The sequence below is a fragment of the Amblyraja radiata genome, chromosome X, assembly GCF_010909765.2.
Source record: "Amblyraja radiata isolate CabotCenter1 chromosome X, sAmbRad1.1.pri, whole genome shotgun sequence".
Classification (NCBI taxonomy): Eukaryota; Metazoa; Chordata; class Chondrichthyes; order Rajiformes; family Rajidae; genus Amblyraja; species Amblyraja radiata.
The window spans coordinates 5,839,906-5,863,116 of NC_045999.1; the positions used below are offsets into that span (position 1 = coordinate 5,839,906).

At 40.8% G+C, this 23,211-nt stretch overlaps 1 protein-coding gene across 6 annotated transcripts in view; it reads right to left on the reverse strand.

The window, feature by feature from the left end:
- Window positions 1–22,279, reverse strand: part of hmg20a (high mobility group 20A) — a 61,141-nt gene extending 38,862 nt beyond the window's left edge. For 3 of the 6 annotated variants that reach the window (XM_033015080.1, XM_033015078.1, XM_033015079.1), the window contains exons 1-2: window positions 22,184–22,279; window positions 15,943–16,015 (exon numbers count right to left, since the gene is read on the reverse strand). In XM_033015080.1, coding sequence (XP_032870971.1) covers window positions 15,943–15,961 — 19 coding nt within the window. In that variant the 5' untranslated portion in view covers window positions 15,962–16,015; window positions 22,184–22,279. The remainder of the gene's footprint in view (window positions 1–15,942; window positions 16,016–22,183) is intronic. The other 3 variants (XM_033015083.1, XM_033015081.1, XM_033015084.1) reach the window with 3 other exon arrangements.
- Window positions 22,280–23,211: the final 932 nt, after the last annotated feature.

Genomic DNA, 23,211 nt, shown 5'->3' on the forward strand with positions numbered 1-23,211 from the left:
CAAGTAGTTTCAGTACAACAGCAGCAGCAAAGAATGAGACGATTCTGCTGGCTCACATCACAGGAATGCACTGCAGTGCTATTTACGGCTGTTAAATATTTACCAGTGGACTCCTAGCAGCAGTGAACAGGTGCTCTGTGCTGGGAATTTATAACAAGTATTTCACACACGTTGGACGGAGTTGATAGCGGCAAGGAAGAGATTTCCAGACAAGGGTGAAATTTGGCAATGCCTCAAAGATGGTCCATCTCCATGCATGCAAGGTTGTGACTTTCCACAATAGATCAAAAGCACCCGCCTCGTCTATAACAATCAACATCCATAATAATTAGAATAATAAGGTGACAAATTAATAGAAAATCAGTTATAAACTTATTTGCTGCTTAACTCTAATTAACCATATGATTGTCCTAAATTAAGATCTGAAATATCAACACGATATATTTGGCAGCCCTGTTTGGCCGAGACACCAAGAATGGCCAGGTATCCTTCATTGTCACCAGGGCAAATATCTGGAATCCAAATCGGTCAGTTTCACCACAACTGTTTCACAGTTTCACAGCTCGTCAAGGTCAACATTGCCCTTGTCAGTAATGTTCACTTTCCTATAAAAATAAACAGGACCAAAAGCATCCCAATAGAAATCAGATGTTGTTAACATGGTGTAGCATGGTGTAACATGAAATCAGATGTTGTTAACTTCGGTAGGCGGCGCGACTCTCGTCTGCAGCGGCCTCTGCAGTCCGTCTGCGTTTTTATTATTTTATGTCTATGTTTTAATGTAGTTTTTGTTATTTTTGTTGGGGTATGTGTGTGGGGGGGTGGGGGTGGTATGGGGGGGTTGGGGGTAACTTTTAAATCTCTCCCTGCACGGGAGACCCGACCTTTTCTTTGTCGGGTCTCCGTTGTCGTTGGGGCTGCAACGAGGAGCGGCCTCCAACAGGAAGACCGGGCTGTGGTGCCGACTACTCACCTCACCGTCGCGGAGCTGGCCGAGTCCAGAGCGGGCGGAGCTGTGGTGGACGCTGCTGCGACCCGACCCCCGGAGATTCGGTGGCTGCAACTGCGGGTTTGGCGGACGGCACCGGGAGCCCGCGGGTCCCTGGAGGGAGACCGCTTTTCGGGGCTTCCGCAGCGGCGACTTCTCCCGCCCGAGTTGCGGGGTTGAAGAGCACCTGGAGCGGGGCCTACATCACCGCCCCGCGCGGCTTGGAATGGCCGCGGGAGTTTGCGAGCGCACGCCGGGGGCTCTAACACCAAGACCCGGTGTGCGACCTTGCATCACCAGGCGTGGTTTTAATGGCCACGGGACAATTCGCCATCGCCCGCCGGGGGCTTTGACTTTGACTCTGACATGGGGGGGGAGAGTGCAGTGGAGAGAAAAGTATTTTTGGCCTTCCATCACAGCAATGTGATGGATGTTTATGTAAAATATGTTGTGTCTTGGGTCTATTTGTTTGTAATGTATGGCTGCAGAAACGGCATTTCGTTTGGACCTCAAGGGGTCCAAATGACAATAAATTGAATTGTATTGTATGTGAATAATAATGCATTATGAAAATTAAGCAGCAAAATGTAGTAACTCATAAAGGAATATTACAGCATGGGAACATGGTTGGATAGATACTGTTCAATCTCATGAGATGCATCATTATCCTGAAAGTTGTGCCATTTATATGCATTAACATACAGGTGCCTTTGGGGATTGGTCTAAATTGCATATCCTGCTCCAAATACTTTTTCATTTTTCTGACAGATAATATCTCAGCAGAAAGCAAAGCACAGCAAGCTTCTGTATCCATGCTTGGAAATGAAATGCTATTTTACCACACCATTTCAATTGTGATATTTGAATTGATTTCCATGTATAGAGGAGTTTGCACAGCATTACAGATCAGAACAGGGCCATTTGGCCCAAGATTCAAGATTCAATTTAATTGTCACATGTACCAATTAAGGTACAGTGAAATTTGAGTTACTTCCAGCTGCTCAATGATAGAAATTTCCATCAGTTTGAACATTCATTTACTTTGTCAACAGATATTTAAAATACTTAGTTTGACAAAGTGAACCTACTTTTAATTATTGTAGAATAGTTTAAGTTTTGGGGGGGTTTTGGGTTCTGGACATGACTGACTTTGAACCCATTGAAGGTGGACAGAAAATGTTGGAGTAACTCAGCACGACGGGCAGTATCTCTGGAGAGGAGTGACGTTTCGGGTCTGAGTTATTAGCTGGTTTGGGTGTCACATCGAAACCAGACTGGTTGAGAATGGCAGATTTCTTCCACATGCACAGAGCTGCCACTGGTAGAGCTGCTGCCTCACAGCACCCAGAGACCCGAGTTTGATCCTTACCTTGATTGTTGTCTGTGTGGAGTTTGCATGCTCTCCCTGTGAATTAATGTTACCTCCGGGTGCTCCGGTTTCCTCCCACATCCCAAAGATGTGTGGATTTGTAGGTTGATTGGCCTCAGTAAAAATGCCCCCAAGTGCGTGGTAGTGGATGAGAAATTGGGATAACATAGAACTAGTGTGAACGGGTGATGACGGTTGATGTGGACTCAGTGGGCCGAAGGGCCTGTTTCCATGCTGTATTTCTAAACTAAGCTAATTGGCTTGGTGTAACATTTAGTTAAGGATGGCAGATTGAACATTAGTGAACCAGATGGGTGCCATTATAATGCAGCACTTCTGTAACTATTTAAAAAATAATAATTCCAGGTTATTAATTGAACTTAAAAATGTCACCGGCCATGGTGGTGTGATTTCAGTTTAGGTCTCTGAATTTAGTCTAGATCGCCAGACCACTGGAATGATATCCTAACCTCTGCACCAGTAAAGTATCCGTTATTGAAAGTGCTTCATCGAAAGGATGGAATGACTATTACTGTGACTTGCATGAATGTTGTAATAGCCAACTTCCAGCGCTTGGTCAAGAATTAGAATTCAATGACAATTGAACAGCAATAAATTCACTAACGTTACAACATGACCTCAAATATAAAAAGCATTAATACAACAGAACATCATTAAGCCCCAAAGCACAAAGATTTAACGTCGCCCATTTCCTTCGCTCCATAGATGCTGCTGCACCCGCTGAGTTTCCCCAGCAATTTTGTGTACCTAAGATTTAACAATAGTTTCATGTTCACCATCTCAAATGACATCTCACTGTTAATATTCCATTTGCACCAGGTAGCCCACTTGCATTCTGAATGTCAGGGCTGCCAGCCCCCCACCGAGCTGGATATTTTCCATAGACACAAAAAGCTGGATTAACACAGTGGGTCAGACAACATCTCTGGAGAAAAGGAATGGGTGACCCATTCCTTTCCCTCCCCCCGAGATGCTGTCTGTCCCGCTGAGTTACTCCAGCTTTTCAAGTCAAGAGTGGATATTTTAGCGTCTATCTTCCATTTAAACCAGCATCTGCAGTTCCTTCCTACATATTTTCCATTGTGGATGCTTCCGTCAAAATTCTGAAACCTATCGTGAGTGCCTGGAACCTAGTGGAGGAATGAAGCAGTATTTAAGTCACTGTTGCTTCTAAGGCAATATCACCAAATCGCAGAGCGATTGAATTGTAACCTTTCAAGTTCCTACATCGAAGAGGACCGGGGAGTCATTTCAGGTTAAAGTTGTCTTTTTTTCACCTCTGAACAAATCCAATATCAAATACTTATTGCAATGGTGATCAAGGTGAAACATTTATTCCATGGTTAACAGACACCATTTCGTGAATGCTTGCCAAAATAGTGGACTACTGTATACCAGGCTATTTGACTGCAGAGCCAAAACAAATTGTGTACTCAGGCGTGCAGTTATAGTATTAATAGAAAGTCACCAGGAACACTGGGCTGGTCACCAAAGTAAGACAAATGCCTGTGGAAATGTTAACTACTTTTAATCCTGCCAGAGAGACAGAGACTTGAAAAGTAAAACAGAAATACAACGTTGCCACTTTGATGATATAAACCATAATTATAGTTACAATTCACACTAAATGGCACTTATTGTAGGGATAGCCATTGATCATACCACATATTACAAAAGCAGACATATTTTTCCTCTAGTGTGTTATTAATAATAATGTTAATCATTTAATGCGGTGTAATGTTTGCATAATATTTTTGAAGGACCAGCAGTATTAGACAAAATGTGTAGAGAATCTCAAAGGAATGTCTTTATTTTTTAATATTTAACGCTATTCATATTCAGGGATGTTATCAGACAATGAACAGACCTCTCAGAAGTTCAGAGTGTAGCCCTGATCTCCCAGCCTACCTCATTGTGATCTTTGTAATTCTGTCTTTAATTTGTGTACTAGTCATGTCTCTACTATTTATTTCATTCCGCTTACATGTTTTTCCTCTACTTGCTAAATTTTTGTAAGGTGTCCTTGAGACTCTTGAAAGGCGCCCATAAATAAAATGTATTATTATTATTATTATTGCACTTTTGTTTTAGCTGCACTTTCTCTCTAACTTTAACACCTGTCCCACGGTACGAGTTCATTCCAAGAGCTCTCCCGGGTTTAAAAAAAATCTGACTCGTGGTAAGCGCGGAGAATGAATGTAGCGGAGCTCGGGGACGTCTCTTACCGGCTCATAACGCGAACGTCAGGTACTCGGGAAGACTCGCTAACGGCAGGTAAGCTCGGGAAGACCCGTGAAGATTTTTCAACCTGTCGAAAATTGTCCACAAGATCCCCGAGTATGGATGAGTGGCCATTGCTGTAAATCTCCGAGTTCGAATCAGGGCAAGCTCGGGAGAGCTCTTGGAATGAACTTGTACCGTGGGACAGGGGTTTAAAGCTATATTCCGGACACTGGTATTTTCATTTTTGCACTACCTGTTGTACTGGTATATGTGTAGGAAAGAACTGCAGATGCTGGTTTAAATCGAAGGTAGACACAAAATGGTGTATGGTATATTGGATTGGTATAGAAATATAGAAACATAGATGGCTTGATAGTACAGCATTGATTGTATATGGCTTGATGGCACAGTATGATACCACTGGATAGCACAAAGTTTGTAGGAAGGAACCAAAGATAGACACAAAAAGCTGTAGAAACGCAGCGGGTCAGACAGCATCTCTGGAGAATAGGAATAGGTGACGTTTCTGGTTGAGGCCCATCTTCTTCTGAAGGGCCTCGACCTGAAATGTGACCTATTCCTTTTCTCCAGAGATGTTGCCTGACCCGCTGAGTTACTCCAGCTCTTTGTGTCTAGCACACAAAGCATTTCACTTTATATCGGTACACGTGGCAACAATAAGCCAATACCAATTTCCATCTGTAAGCAAAATACTGAAATAATTGAAAATATTGTAGTCTGCAGGTCAAGAATTATCTGTGGAGAAACAAGAGTTAATATTTCTGGGCTGTGACTTATTCAGAAGAACTGGAAAAAATCTCTCTTTCAATAGTTGCTGCCCGACCTGATGAACATTTTCAGCATTTTCTCACCAGAAATCATAGCTGGGCACAGGATGGAATGCACTCCAGTTCCATCAGTTTTCTCGGTAGACAAAAATGCTGGAGAAACTCAGCGGGTGAGGCAGCATCCATGGAGCGAAGGAAATAGGCAATGTTTCGGGTCGAAACCCTTCTTTAGACTGATGTGAGGGTGGGGAGGAAGAAAGGAAGAGGTGGAGCCAGAGGGCTGAGGGAGAGCTGAGAAGGGGAGGAGAAAGTAAGGACTACCTGAAATTAGAGAAGTCAATGTTCATACCGTTGGGGTGCAAGCTGCCCAAGCGAAATACGAGGTGCTGCACTGCATTGGTGCTACCTCCGCTACACCGACGACTGCATTGGTGCTACATCGACGACTGCATTGGTGCTACCTCCTGCACCCACACACAACTCAGACTTCATCCATTTCACCGCTAACTTCCATCCGACACTCAAATACACCTGGACCATTTCCGACAATTCCCTACCATTTCTTGACCTTACTATCTCCATCGCAGGTGATAGCGAAATCTCCATCAGTTTCCTGCCAGGCCTGTTAAGTTTGAAAGTTTGATTTTTTTTCCCCCCAGCTATTGAGAATATTTGTGTTTCGTACATTTGTAAATTCAGTTGTATTCTCTTTCTAAAAGCAAAGAATTCTAAAATATACTGCAGTCTCCTTCCTTCATTTTATTTTATCCCTTTTATTGGTCTTTTGTTTTATTTTATCCCTTTTATTGGTCTTTGTTTTATGTTATCTCTTTTTTTGCTCTCCCTTGCTGGTTGTGCAATAACTTCACCTATTATGGCAATAGAACTCTGGTGCTTTGTATTGTACATCTGCGAGTTTAACAATTGGTTTTAAAATCTACATTCTAAACGGAAAATGATATTTCAAATGGTATCTGACATTTATGTCAACTACCTTGAGAACTAGTTTTTATCTATTCGTCTAAAAAGCCATAATTAACTTTGTTTCTCCATAAATTTGACAGCGTTGAGGAGATATTCTGATCTGTCTTGCTCAGATCCAATACTCACTTTCCCACACTGAGTATCATTAGCTAATTTTCTCCTACATACTTCAAATTTTTGGAACCTTGTTTCCTGTTGGAACTGAGATACAAAATTCTCTAACCCTTCAATACATCCATGAAGCTGCTAGAGTTCCACACAAGGAACCATGTCACATTCAGCCTTCATTGTTTGTCTCACCCTATCACCCAATTATCCCAAACCTATCTCCAATCCCATGGGGTTCATTTTTGACACCCAAGACGACACAGGTTAGATCTTCAAAACATAATTTAAAACATCAAACCCTTTGCCAAGTTCACTAATGATTTCCTCCCTGATGTCTACTTAATGTACAGGAATGTGATCATCACAGGATCTGGATGCATTATGATTGAAAGATGCAGCATGGAAAATGGCCCTTTGGCCCACCGAGTCCAAGCCGACCATCGATCATCTGCTCACACTAATTCTATGTTATCCCACTTTCTCATCCACTACCTACACTCTAGGGGCAATTTGGTGGCCAATTAACCTACAACCCACACGTCTTTGGGAAGTGGGAGGAAACTGGAGCAACGGAGGTTCATAGGGACAGCTTCAACAGAAAAATTGGCTTCATGGAAGGGAGCGGAGGGCGATGGTGGAAGGTTGTTTTTCAGACTGAAAGCCTGTGACTAGCGCCGTGCCTCAGCAATCTATGCTGGGCTCATTAGTTTATGGTTTATATCAACAATTTGGATGAGAATGTGTAAGTTTGCACATGACATTAAAGTGGGTGGTATTGTACATAGCGAGTTGGGCAGGTGGGCTGAGGAATGGTTAATGGAGTTTAATGCAGAGAAGTGCAAGGTGTTGCATTTGAGGAAGTGAAAGCAGGACAGGACCTTCACAGTGAATCGCAGGGCCCCAGGGAGTGTTGTAGAGCAGAGGGACCTAAGAGTGCAGGTACATAATTGCTTGAAAGTGGCATCAGATTTAGATAGGGTGGTAAAGGTGGCTTTTGTTACATTGACCATCATCAGTATGGGTATTAAGTATAAAAGTTGGCATGTTATGTCACAGTTGTACAAGGCAGCTGAGAGGCCACACTTGAAGTACGATGTTCAGTTTTTTTGTCACCTTGCTATAGGATGGATGTAATTAAGCTGGAAAGAGTTCAGAGAAGATTTACGAGGATGTTGCCATGACTCGAGGGCCTGAGCTGTAGAGAGAGGTGGGCTAGGCCAAGGCTTTATAACTTGGAGCAAAGGAGGCTGGGGGGGGGGGGGGGGGTGATCTTATGAGGGGGAATAGGGCGATTGCTTAGAGCCATTTAGCCAGGGTTGGGGAATCAAAAAGAGGACAACATATGTTGAAGGTGAGAGGGGCAAGATTTAATCGGAACCCGAGGGGAAACCTTTTCACACAGAGGCTGATAAGGATATGGAACAAGCTGCCAGGGGAGATAGTTGAGGCAAGTACTATAATAATATTTAAAAGACATTTGGACAGTGAGATGGATAGGAAAGGTTTAGAGGGATAAGTGCCAAATATATACAGGTGGGACTAGCGTAGATGGGGCATCTTGGTCAGCATGGGCCGAAGAGCCTGTTTCTGAGCTGTACGATTCTATGACTCTAATGTGCAAACTCCACAATTACAGCATCGAAAGTGAAGATCGAAACCAAGTTTCTGGTGCCATGAGGCAGCAGCTCCACCAGCCCCGCCAATGTGTCGCCCCATTCATACAGCCGTTTTATAAAGTGATGTTCATTATCTTGCCCAATGTGTAAATATCATTTTCATAATGGGAATAGTTTCGCAAAACAATTGCTGAGCATTGCTGCTTGGATGCTATTATCAGCTTGCCATTATTCTGTGACTGAGCATTAAGATTAAAAACCTACGGCAAAGTTCCTTGCATATAAACAAAATTGCGCTTGCACAATGACTTTTGCAAGCCTGTCACAGGCATGTCTCTTTAAAAATAAAACATTTTTTGTACCGTCCATAATGTCGTATAACAAAGGTTTTTAAACAGTCCCAGCATGGCTATAAGGTAATTATCCAGCCTTAACAGCCCGACAGTAATTAGCAACCAAGTACTATACTGTGAACACTGGTTACATGGGAACAGCCTTCTCGACATTGGGCAATAATTTAGCGATTCAGGCTGATAATGAACATTAAAGAAAGCACAGCCAAGTTTGCAAATGCAGGAATGTTTCTGGTCATTTGAGTTTTATTTTTAGCTCTATTAGTGACCAGAGACTGTTTTGTTTCCTTTATCAAAAGAACCAATTCTTTCCCAGATGTTTTTCCATAAACTGTATACTCGCTCATTATCTTCTTTTCCCATTGCTTTTGTCCATTCAATTTTATGATTCGCGCAGCTCATTGTGTTCACATTATACCCCAATAACCTCTAATTTTACTGTTCAGTGAAACATTTGACTTGAGGAAGAGAATGCTCTAACCCTTGCCCCAACATGTGCAAAGAAATCAACAATTTTATAAAGAAACAACAAGAATGGCTATTCAAAAACCTCATTTCAAACAGGTCAGAGTTAGGCAGATGGAGGAAAAAAAAAGTAAAGAGAGATATCAAGAGTCAAGAATGTTTTATTGTCATATGTCCCAAAAAAGAAATTCTTACTTGCAGCCGCAAAACAGATATGTAAAGATAGCACTCTGTAAACCAGAATGAACAAAAAGGTTTGTGTGAGTGCATGCACTTTAGACTGTTTTACTGTTCTTTATTTTTTATAAATCATGTTTCTCGGGGTATCTAAATTTTATTAGTAGTTTAAGTTATGACATCGGATGGAAGCTGCATACCAAATCTCGTTGCACATATGTGCAATGACAATAAAATATATTATTATTATTATTATTATTATGCGGGTGTGTGTACTTAAATAAAATAATAAGTGTAAAGACAAAAATCATGTACCTGCAGTTGGGAGCTAATTTGCAGGTTGCAATGTTTAATAGCCTGATGCTTGTATGGGAAGAAGCTGGACATTTTCATGACCCAGTACCACTTCCCAATGGCAGGAGTGAAATGAATGTGTGGCAAGGGTGGTGTGAGTCTCTGATGATGCGATCTGCCCTTTTGAGGCAGCGACTCCTGTAGATCCCTTCGATGGTGGGGAGGTCAGTACCTATGATGGACTGGGCAGTGTTCAATACTTTTTGCATTCTTCTTCGTCCCTGGGCGATCGAATTGCCGAGTAACATATATGGCCCCATTTGTCCTTGTAGAATGGCAAATCCTCAGGTAACTAAGTCCCAGATTTGCATGGAGTATGCGATGCGCTGGTTCCTGATACTAGTCCGCATCTACATAGTTTAACAGTAGAACTTTCCCTTGGAATTCCCCACCAAATCATCTGACCATCTACCTCTCCAATTCTGCCAGACTTCGCATGAGACAGAGCGTTCATTCATTTAAATGAGGATTCCTGGACTGAAATTTGGAAATAATTATTATTTTGTGTCAATATATTTTTAAAATTATTTTATGCTTTAATTCTTTTCTAAAGTGAATTATTTTAAATGTATTCCACTCTTTACGGTTAAACAATAATGCAATAAACCTTAATCCATCGGACTGGATAACAACTGTCTTTCATCACATTTCTTAACAGGACAGCCGGTAGTACTGCTGCCTCACATACCCGGGTTTGATCTCAACTTCAGGTGCTGCTTGTGTGGAGTTTGCACAGTCTTCCCGTGACTGAGTGGGTTTCCTCCAGGTACTGTTTTTCTTATATATCCCAAAAATGACACGAGCGTTTGTAGGTTAATTGGGCTCTATAAATTGCCCCTAGTGTTTAGGGAATAGATGCGAAAGTGGGATAACATAGAACGTGCGTGAACAGGTGATCGATGGTCGGCGTGGACTAGGTCAGCTGCATAGTCCGTTTCCATTCTGTAACTTTCAATCAAATATCAGAGACACTTCTAATGTATTACAAAGCCATAATGAGGCAAAGTACCACATCTTTGTCCCCAATCAAAAAATATCAATGGTTTTCAAGTGCATGACACTACCACAAATGCTGTGCTGTACCTCACCTAACACCGTCTAGGTTCCTGAGGACCAACTCAAAATGTTTTCGCGTCTGGCTCATGCAGGTGTAGGCAAGCAGTAACTATGGGTGGTGGGCCAGATCTCATCAATTAAACTAAAATGACATGACATCTATCACAAAAGCGAACTCGAAAAAAATAACAAGTTATCACTGTAGCCAGGGGGACAAAATAGAAGCCAGTGAGTAAACTCAGAAAATCTTTTGAAAAGTTCTCAAATTTATAAGTCTTGGCAAGAACAACTCCCAAGAATAACAGAGTTCTGAATTTCTAATTTGGGCTGTTGATTACATTCAATTCTGGGACAGATAGTCACGAGTTCAAATCCCGTCCAAGACTCAAGCACTAAAATCTACGCTGATGTTCCCAGTGCATTAATAAGGAAATTAGACCTGATAAGCTGTCATCTTTAAGTCAAGACATTAAATGAGGGGCCCACATTCTCACTGGGTTAGAGGAAAAGCATCACATATTTCCAAAAAGAGCAGAGGAATTCTTCTTGGTGTTCAAGTTAATCGTGCGTGTGTGCGTGTGTGTAAAATTTCGAAGTACAAAATTGGTTGGAAAACACTTTGGAATGTTCTGAAAGGGATGCAGAAAGCATTAAAGAAATGTCTTATTTCCTTTTAAGCCTGGATAGGGAACATTTAAAGGCGAGCAGACCAACAAATACATGCTGTTCTTTTCCATGTTCTACTCAAGCATTTGTTGTAGATGATTCATGATAAAGTATAGAAACAAGGAACTGCAGATGCTGGTTGCCAAAGAAAGACACAAAATGCTGGAATTACTCAGCGGGTCAGGCAACATTCCTGGAGAACACAGGTTGGTGATGTTTTGGGTCGGGACCCTTCTTCATACCCGAAAGAGCGGAAGAAGGGTCCTGACCCAAAACATCACCTATCCATGTATTCCAAGGGTGCTACCTGACCCACTGAGTTACGCAAGCACTCTGTGTCCTTTAACAAACACATGTTGTTCTTTTCCATGGTCCACTCAAGCATTTCTTGCAAATAGTTTGTGACAATAGTTTTAATGCATATTGGGGTGTGTCATGATATGGTATAGTACACCCATGACCATTCCAGCAGTGTAGAAAAGAACTGCAGATACAGGTTTAAATCGAAGATAGACACAAAATGCTGGATTAACGCAGCTGGACAGGCGGCATCTCTGGAGAGAAGGAATGGGTGACATTTCGGGTCGAGACCCTTCTCAGACTGATCCATTCCAAGAGTGATCAGTTTAGTTTAGAGATACAGCGTGGAAACAGACTCTGGTCCACCAAGTCCACGCCGACCATCGATCACCCATACACTCGTTCTCTGTTACCCCACGCGCAACCTACACACCAGGGGCAATTTACAGAAACCAATTAACCTACAAACACACGTCTGTGGAATGTGAATGGAAACCGGAACACTCAGAGGAAATCTACACGATCACAGGGAGAATGTACAAACTCCGCAGTCAGGATCAAACCTGGGTCTTTGGCGCTTTGAGGCAGCAGCTCTATCGCTATGTCAATGTGCCGCCCCGAAAATAATAGTCCCAAACGAGACATAGATTTTGAACTTCTGTCATGTTGCAAGTCAGTAATCAAACAGAAGTGTTGACAGAGAGAAAAAACAAGTAACTACCAGTCTGCTTGTCTGACATGGGTGGTTACATAAAGGTTGGAAATAAAAATAAAGGATGTGATATTAAGTCACTCGGAATATAATAATGAGTGAGTAGAGTTGGTATGAACTAGTGGAAAGGAAAAAAATGTTTGACTTATCTAATTAAACAGATGAGAGGGGTGGGGGGGGAGAGAAATTTAATTTCTTAAAAATTGTGAGAATGGTGTATTTGGATTTTCATGCCCATTGTAACCAATTGAGCATAGCTGAATAATTGGGTTTGACGAAGGGTCTTGACTAGAAACGTTACCTATTCCTTTTCTCCAGAGATGCTGCCTGACCCGCTGAGTTTCTCCAGCTTTTTTGTGTACCCTCATTAATGGGATGTTGGCCTGGGAGAGGACACTGACATTGTGGAGTTGGAGTATTATTTTGCAGTATTTTTCCAGTTTCTTGATGTGCCAGTGGCCTACCCAATAATTCACAATCTGCGTCAATAATTCAGCCAAGACGACCAAAAGTAATATTCCAAGGTTTACTGTTGGCACGAAGCTCAATGGAAATGAGAATTGTAGAGTGGTTGTAAAGATATCAAGGGGTTAGAGACAAGCTAGTTAAGTGAGCAAGATCACGATAGACAAGATATTAAACCAAGATCCTATTGAGTCTCCCAGACAGAAACAAAAGCTCCAGAGCATGCAAAAAAAAGTACAGCTATGGCCCTGGTGACTTGGCCGATATTTATGCCTCAAGCAATATCACAGTATGCTGATTATCAGACTGCGGCTTTACTAACATTCCTACTCCAATCTGACTGTTCAATTCTCTGCATGCAACAGTTCATATGTTTCTAAAGTACTTCACTGGCTGCAAAGTCCTTTGGGATAACCCAAAGTTACAGCACACAGAAATTCATTTGATATATTAACCTAAATTTGCACCAAACGATGTTGGCCTTTGAATATAGAGAATGTTTTTAATTCAACTTCAGCTCTGTAAATATCAAAAGTTACTTATTTTCCAGAATATGACACAAAGCCCCGACAACCTGCTGAGCCCAACGCAATCAAGGATTGACACACCTTTCAGTCAAGTCCTAGCCTTTTAACCCTTGATGCATCCTCCTTGCCTCCCAACCATTGAGGGTGCACCAGAATATCTAGGTTAAAATCTTTAATACAATCAGTTTTATTCGTCACTTGCACATAAAGTACAGTGGAGATCAGTACCACATTTATTCACACACGATATTTAGTGACTTTCTCTTGGATTACCTGGACTGACTGAATTTGAAGTCACATAAAGTGCAAATGAAATGAATTTGATAAAAATTTGAAATGAATTTGAAAAATATATCATAATAATGATAATCTTTAACAATGACTTCAAATTAATTGCAATTTCCGAAATATTTTTCTTCCGGGCCACTGATCTTCATAAAGCTACAAATGTCCATATCAGAAACTAGTAGAATACATTCAAAATAAATAAGCTAAAGGAAGAACCAAAGTGGGTGACTGAATCTTTCTTGTGGCCCCAAAACAGCTGCTGCAGCTATGGAAAAATGAGTTGCTCCTCTCTGTTCTTCAGCAGTGCTGAAAGTTAACTTGCATATGCCATCAATGTTTCAGTGATCTCAAATGAAATTCAACCATGATAGATTACAATCAAATTCAGTCAGTCCAGGTAATCCAAGAGAAAGTTACTAAATATCTTGTGTGAATAAATGTGGTACTGATCTCCACTGTAGTCATTGGGCAACTCGTGTTCATTATTTAGAAACATGATCTAACTCAAGCTGCTGTTCATTCAACAAAACATCAGACAATGAGCTGGCATTCGGCCAAAAACTCGGAACCTTTTCTTAAACATGCAAGGTTTAATAGTATCAATGTTTAACAACTGTAGTTACCCAATATGCTGATTAATCTGCAAATTCATTGGACCTGTCGTAGCAGTTTTGGACAATTTCCAAATGCTTCATTTCTAAAATCTAGGGATACCAGAAATTTGTTTTATTCTGCAAGATTTTTGATAGCAGTCACTGCATTCTGAGAGTGAAAAAGGCTCCAATGGAGAAAAATCATATTCATTCTTGAAGCTTTCCACCAATATTGTACATCCAGTAACAACTTAAGAATATCATCCCCTGTGGAATTCATTTTCAACAGTGTGGGACAACAGTGCAGCAATTAGTATTGCTGCCTCACAGCTCTTCAGACTCAGGTTCGAACCTGACCTTGGCTACTATGTGCAAAGCTTGCATGATTTCTCCACGACCACAAGGGTTTCTGCAAGGCAGGTTTCTTCACACATGTCAAAAGACTTGCTAGTAGCTTAACTGGCAACTACCAATTATTAAGAGTTGGCAAGTGGCAAAAATAAAGGGAATGTGAGAACGTGTTACAATGTTATGGGGAAATAAGGAAAATTAGACTGGTGGGATTTGTTTATTGGGAGCAGTTGTGCCAAATGCCAATTGGCAAAATGAAGAAACAAGGAACTGCAGATGTTAGAATCTTGAGTAAAACACAAAGTGCTGGTGGAACTCAGCGGGACAGATAGCATGTCTAGAGCAAAGATCCTATAGCGAGCTATAGGACCTTTGGTCTGGAGTACGTGAATAGGTGACATTTTGTGTCAAGACCCTTCTTCAGACAAGTCATAGTGAGAGGGAGAAAGCTGGAAACATGGTGGGACAAAGCCTGGCAGTGATAGGAGCAAAAGAATCTCCTTTCGTGTTGTAACAGTTAAATAAATAATATAAAACAACCAGATTAGATGGTGGCAAACTCAGCTTTTTATCTGGCAATGATGAAAACCTGCATCTGTAAAGATTTAAGCTGCATCAATTGCTGCTCCTGCTCTATGGAGACTCTTGTATGTAAATATTCAAGTTTACAACACAAAGCCATGTGCTCATTGGCTCAAGAACGTCAAAAAATAGATTTAATTTGACAACTTCCACTTCTTAGCATTCGGTCCATAGATTGTGGCGCAAAGTCCTCGATCAGGAAACTTCCCCGTTTGCATCTGCCTCCTGCTCTTTCAGGCAATTAGTTCCAGAAGTGAATGCAAACACTTCACCTCAATCTCTCTCCTATTGTTCTACCAGTTTTGCTATCGGTATGTCCAACAGTTATGATTCTGGATGAAAATTTATTACCAGTAACCTCGGGATATTAAGCATTTTTATATCTTTCCACAATCTCCTTTGTTCAAAGAATTGTCCCAGCCAACCTCTCCTCTTGCAACATCTTCAAAGAATCTCAGATAAATATTTGTGTCGGGACGTACATGAAAAGAAAGAGATAAATGGAAGAAAGCAGGGGCACATTAAACCTACATCCCCAATAATCACTTAAAGAACTGAAGGTGTGGACTTGCACTCACCCATTTTACCATAACATTAAGAACACATCTGTGTTGTCCTTATAAACTCAGCAAATTTAAATTTCTGAAGGTTATGCCCTTGTATAAGGCCAGTACATGCTCTTTTGCCCTCATTAAGGAGGAACGTCAACCTTCTTTACTTTCGTACAATCCATTCTAGCCTATTTTATTTTATGACAACATACGCATAAATAACCTACAAGCTAAATAGGACACACGAGTCAAGCTCTCAGCAGGTGCAAAAAACAGATTAAATATCTGACATTTCGCTCAAGGCCAATGAAATGAGTGGCCTTACGGAAATGTAGTGGATATTGTAACATACAATAATGCAGGCAGCCAAGAAAGAGAAAAAGCCAAGTGAAGGCCAGAACCCACTGCAATTCTGATCAGCCATTCTGATGCTTTCCAGCAAAGTAATCTGCAGGCTCAGGAATTCTCTGACTTGTTCCTGAAACAAGGAGGCAGAGACAAGGACTGCTATCATTGTTCTGAAGGTTGCAAACATTACAATAACTTAATTGACACAAATGTAAGTCATTGTTTACAAAGATGGTCAATGACAGCCAGTTTCGGCGAATATGTACAGTTCGATTCACAATTTTCTACCATCATTATTTGCTCATTTGGATTCCAGCAGTATAGCCATTGGCACCAAGTCCAGATCGCATCATTAAACTAACACATCATGTGCTGATCGGATGCATTTATAGTGGGTCAAAATAGTTTTAACATAACTCTATCAATGTGACTAACGGTGGAAATAGGCACAACAAAAAAAGATTGAAAATTATTCAGCCAGAGTGTGATGTTCTCAACAGATTGACATCAGAGCATGATTCACTAATCCAGGGTAAAAAAATGACTGAATTTGGTCTTCATGGCTCAAACAACACTTCCATCCAAAGAGCCATCAAATAGTCTAGGCATTCAGTGATAGTTCAAAGGGAAACTCCAAATAAAACTAACACCTCATTAAAAATGACGGCATAACCGAAAATATTACTTTTTAAACATTTTATTTTGCAGTGGTGACATAAATGGCAAAAAAATAACCCGCAACTTTCAAGTACAGAGCTTTTGCATATTCTAGGAAACCTTACTGATGTCTTTGCTGATATTAAGCAACCATTCTACGTTTCCTTGATCATCGTCTGCTTTGATCTGTCATTATCACACCTTACCCTTCCATATCTCTAGTTCCTCTCCCCCCCCCCCCCGACTCATTCTGAAGGGTCTCGACCCAAAAAGTCACCCATTCCTTCTCTCCAAAGATGCTGCCTGTCCCACTGAGTTACTCCAGCATTTTGTGTCTATCCTCAATGTAAACCATCATCTGCAGTTCCTTCCTACACATCAAATCCTAATTTCTAACAACAACCTGTTCTATTTCTTGTTGAAACACTAGGTTTATGGTTTCTTCACCTCTGCTAGAAATCCATTCCACAGAATACCATTTAGTTTTTATTAAAATTAAAAATCCCTGTACATTTCCAAATTATTTTGTCATTTTGTAAATATTGTCATAGAGCATAGAATCATGCCCTTCGGCTCAACTTGTCCATACCGACCAAGTTTCCCCTTTCTCGCTCATCCCACCTGACAAAATGGAATTCACTTTGAACACCTCAATTATATGCTCACAGTATATTTAAAATAAGTGCCATCGTTTATGACAGAATATCAAATGTGTTCTATTGGAATGGTGGCCTTCATAACAAGAGGATTTCAGTATAGGAGTAAAGAGGTTCTTCTGCAGTTGAATAGGGCTCTGGTGAGACCACATCTAGAGTATTGTGTACAGTTTTGGTCTCCTAATTTGAGGAAGGACATCCTTGTGATTGAGGCAGTGCAGCGTAGGTTCACGAGATTGATCCATGGGATGGCGGGACTGTCATATGAGGAAAGATTGAAAAGACTAGGCTTGTATTCACTGGAGTTTAGAAGGATGAGGGGGATCTTATAGAAACATATAAAATTATAAAAGGACTGGACAAGCTAGATGCAGGAAAAATGTTCCCAATATTGGGCGAGTCCAGAACCAGGGGCCACAGTCTTAGAATAAAGGGGAGGTCATTTAAGACTGAGGTGAGAAAAACCTTTTTCATCCAGAGTTGTGAATTTATGGAATTCCCTGCCACAGAGGGCAGTGGAGGCCAAGTCACTGGATGGATTTAAGAGGGAGTTAGATAGAGCTCTAGGGGCTAGTGGAGTCAAGGGATATGGGGAGAAGACAGGCATGGGTTATTGATAGGGGACGATCAGCCATGGTCACAATGAATGGCGGTGCTGGCTCGAAGGGCCGAATGACCTCCTCCTGCACCTATTTTCTATGTTTCTATGTGCAGAAGATATACAAGGCAAACTTTAAACACACGAAAGACACCCTTGTTTGAGCTTATATCACTTTTATCACAGTACAGTCTGTAATGAGCTTTGTAGAGGTTAAGAACTCAGAGAGCCCACATAACTTATGCTGATGACAAGAATGCAATAGCAAAGAAACAGCTATTGAAAGTGACAATGACGTTGAGGACAGTCAAGCGATTACACAACTGTGCTGATAGAGAGACTGAAAAGCTGGTGATTAATTGCGGCAAGTCTGAGATGTGGACTCAAGGGGAAAGAAAAGCAGCATTTGCAATTTTTTCTATCACGCCAAACCTAATAACAGGGAAAGTGAAAGACCACAGCAAATGACAGTCCAGTCTCAGACCAATATATTGGAAATCATAGGAGCAACAACAGTTGAGGAACTTTCAAATTAATACATCGGGGTTTTTTTTAGGGCAACTATGACAGTGAAAATGTTCGCAATAAGGCTATACACAAAGGCAAGATGATGGTAGATAGAGAACCAAATACTTGTATGTTGTCAGCAAAATCAGCAAAGCTGTATAATCATTTGACCACAGCATCAAAGGACTACGAAAACTCGGTCCGTAATGCAACAAAAGTCAGAAAAGACAATCAGTGACTGTTGAGTTTTCCTAACAAGATTCGTATGGAATTGGCATTTCAGTACCTTCCTTCTTTGATCATACATGGCAAGACCAGCTAACGAACACATTGCAAAACTAGCTAATAAAGACAGAGACTGCAGATAATGGAATAAGGCTATACACAAAGGCACGATGATGACCTAGTTAGCAGACAGAGCACCAAATACTTGTAAGTTGTCAGCAAATTGACTTCCAAATTTGGAAAGTGCTAAGTGGAACCACGGAAGGGAGGGATGATGGGCAGGTGGACCTAGGTATGGGAGAGACTAGGAAGGGTAGGACAAAGGAGAATAGACCCAGATGGTTAGATGTGTGGAAAGTGGGAAGGTGGAAACCAGATTGGAGAGGTTGATGATCTAGTAACTTATGTGGGGGGAACGGAAATGGTGAACAAAGGAACAAAGACAAAAGGAACTGCAAATGCTGGAATCTTGAGCAAAATACAAAGTGCTGGAGGAACTCAGCAGGTCAGACAGCATCTGTGGAGGCAATGGACAGACAACATTTAGCGTTGGGACACTTCTTCAGATCCCAAAAATGGCTTGTCCATTCCTTTCACAGATGCTGCCCGACCTGCTGAGTTCCTCCAGCACCGTGTTTTGCTCAAGGTTCCTGCATCTGCAGAATTGAGTCGACAATAACCTTGTTCATCAAGGTATTTATGCATCCAGAATTCTCATGCAAAGTACAAATATTTTTAAGTATATTAAACATCAGAAAATAAGCTCAAAGTGAGCTTAATTTACGTGCCATGCAAAATAAGCATGCAAAGACATTTTCAGCTTATTTATATTTATAGACAAGGTCAATGCAGTTACTGCTAATCAGTCTATATCCACTTTGAAGATTTGACAGTTCATGTGGTGGTGACATTTCTCATTCATTTGATTAATTTTTGCTGCATTTTACATTTATACTATTTAACCTTAAAATATGGAAATACATGATCAAAAATTGTCATTTAAAAGGGGAAGGGAATGACAGATTAGGGAAATGTATGCATGGAATATTATTACGTGAACTTTGGAGAAACTCTCATGCAACCGGCATCTCACATTCCCCATTGATGCTGGATAGCTGAGAGTACACTATACATCTATATAAACCGCATCCAAAAAGTGTGCAGGAACTTTAGTTAATGCATAAAGTTTTGTTGATCATGGTACATAGAACAGTGATCGAAGCATTGGCAGGCCTCTTTGAGCCTATAACATTGAGCATAGTGTAATAATAGTGAGTCTGGTGGGGAAATCTGCTGCTATTGCACTCATTCAGTACATTAAAACAGTTTTTATCCACGAATAGTTGCTCTACTCAACAGCCAAAAATCTATAGCCTCCATTTGATCCGGTATTTTGTTGGTTCACATGCCTGATCAATGGTGTTTTATCATTAATGTTTTATTATTATTATTGTGTAGTGTTTTCTGAGTCATTGGTAACTGTCACTGTATGTCATGTTGTTACTTGTGGGCGGAGCACCAAGGCAAATTCCTTGTATGTGAATACTTGGCCAATAAACTTACTTACATAGCTGTTTGTTTAAAACTTTGAAAACGTATGTGGGTTTGCAGGTTTATTGGACTCTGTAATTCACCCTTAGAGCGTTGGAAATGGATGAGAAAATGGGATAACATAGAATTAGTGTGAACGAATGATTAATGGTCAGTGTGGACTTGGTGGGCTAAAAAGACAATTTCTGTGCTGTAACTCTAAACACATCAAAATTAAACTCAAGGTCGATGATCAGAAGATCTTAACATTGAGATGGTTGTTGATAACCCCTGGAGGGGATATACATCACCAGAAGGTGCCATTATGAAACTGCACATTAAAGTTGAGAAATATTTTGGCAAAACCCAGATGACGTTAGTAGAACGTATTATCCGTTGTGACGGGGGAAAAACGAATTGATCAATTACAGTGGCTGCTGAGGAGAAATTGGCTGTAGGATGCAAGGATGGATGGGAACATTGTATTTAGCTTAATTTCATAACTTTGTTGAAAGGAGTCTCTGGGGAAAAAAAAGATAATTAAGGATTCATACATCAACCTCTCTTTGGACATTAGCCCAGAGTAGATTGCTTGTTTCTGCTTCATAAATTAGTTATTTTAAAATAGGAAGGAAGCATAGTGTCTGTAAATATGTGAACTTGACATTTGATGTGGTTATTACTGTGCATGAGAGGTCTGAATAAAACTTTGAAAAACCTAGAATCACCTTGTTTGAACCTCATATTTCAAGCATATTAATCTGTATTCAATGCAATGAACAAGAGGTTACAAAACACCAACTACACATACTGAGCAAAGCCTTTGAGTTTTCATGCATCAATGTGAGCAAATATCTTGCATGCAGTGAAATAATTCAAGTAATACATTTCACATGTGCATACACCAGAATTTAGTAACTGAGGACTAACAACGATCAAACAAAACTTTGCACATTGTTTTGCATCAGACTTTACCAGAAACAACAACAAAAAGCTTCAAATGCGCAAACATGTATCATGTCAACATAAACACTGAATTCATAAGATTAACTACAGTATATTTCATTTATTTTTATTTTAATCAAAAATGCAGTTAGCCACATCTGGCAAGCATGCAGCTCAACACTAATTTGGTCAATGTCACTATTTTGTGCAGCCATTCGCACGCAATTTGCGGCAAATCCAGACAAATTGGCACTTAAATGTGTTTACTTATAAAGTGGCATGGCACAGGATCTATATCGCAAAGGGCAATTCCAGATAGATTAACAGAAAAATCCAACACAATTTACCTTGAGATGCTCGTAACAAGGGAAGAGCAACCCCATTGTTATGGACTTGCACCAATCTGATGCTCAAAGGCAGGCCAAAAAGCAAGAGTGAGATCATTCTGTCAAGTGAATCTAAAGTCACAGTGGAAAGATTGTCACTATTCCATTGGACTGTTCTCCTACTTCAATGGCAGGCACTACTGACTGATCTTTCTGCATCACCTTTCATCTGATCAAATTGCCAGATGATCTACAACCACCAGGTGTGCCACAGGTAAGGTTTATAACCTTATAGCTCCATAGATGCTGCTGCACCCGCTGAGTTTCTCCAGCATTTTTGTTTTCCAGCATCTGCAGTTCCTTCTTAAACAAGTTTATAACCTTCTTCCATTAAACCACAGGCACCTGCGAATAAGGACAACAGTTCTTCTCCAAGTGCATCATCCTCATTGGAACATCTATATTCTGTTCCTTCATTGTTTCTGGGTCTAAATCCAGAAACTCCTCACCCAACAACACTGTGGAAGCACCTTCACCACACTAACCAGTTCAGGAAATCAACTCACCACCACCTCCACCTCCATCTTAAGGGCAATTAGGGATGGACTATAAATGCTGGCCTTGACAGACATAGCTATAAAAAGGCAAGTGAGGTATAAAACGTAGAGATGTAATGTCAGAGCAAACAAATACTTTGATCAGCTTTTAAGACAGGAATTATATTTTGGGGAGAAAATGAAATTTGGTGTTTTTGCCCCATTAGCCCCTCTCTCTCTGAATGAATGAGAAGGTTTATTTGAAAGAGAAAGTTTAGAGACAGTCAAGGTCATTGCTCTGCAGGATCTCACACTGACCTGCAAGAGAGCCGCCCGCCCTCCAACTATTGGCTGCACTCTGCTCCTTAGAGGGGGGGTTCCACAAATGAACAAAATGGCGTGGAACCCTGCAGCACCGCTTCACCCAAACGGTGGCTGCAAACTCCCTCCGCACCAGCGGAACTACTTCCAACTGTCAACCGCAACTCTGCGAAAATGTCAAAGACATATTTTATTCGGCGGAGAGATTATATTTCACTGACATGTTGACTATTTTTAAATCTTAGGCGTACACCTTTTGTCAATATCAGACTCGCGGGCGAAATGTTTGCCGGATTATTTCGTGTTGGCGGTAGAGCTGCCAACTGTGTCTTTTAACCGGATCACCCGCCGGCCGTGAAGGCTGCCGGGAGTTGTAGTTTATGTCAACCTTTGGCTCACTTCTAGACGGGTGCGAAAGGTTAAGCAAAACTACACTCCCATGATCCACAGTCAGTATGGCAGAGAGATTGTCCTCCTTGTCTTCTGAATTACTTTCTAAAGTTTATGTACATGCAATGCATCGAATAATTGCCCCAAAACATGCTTGTTGTGTTTTCATAGTGTGTTTCTATCACAAGGGTAATGTAAAGATCAAGGCTAAACTTGCAGATGATGTAAAAGTTGGAGGTAAGGTGAACTGCAAGGAGGATAGTAGTAATAGACTCCAGCAGATGCAGACAGGCAGGTAGATGAAGATTAATGCTGAGAAAATGTAAAGTGATATATTTTGGTCGGAAGAAGAAAAGACAATATAAGCTGGAGGATATAATTCTACAAGTGGTGCAAGAACAAAGGTCTGTGGTTAGATGTACATCATTTATAGCTAATTCAGGAATAGCTACTTCCCCACATTTGCTAGGACAAAACTATGATTATTAATAACCCATTTTCTGTTATTTGCACTTTATCAGTTTATTTATTCATGTGTGTATATATTTATATTATGGTATATGGACACACTGATCTGTTTTGTAGTAAATGCCTACTATGTTTTGTGTTCTGAAGCAAAGCAAGAATTTCATTGT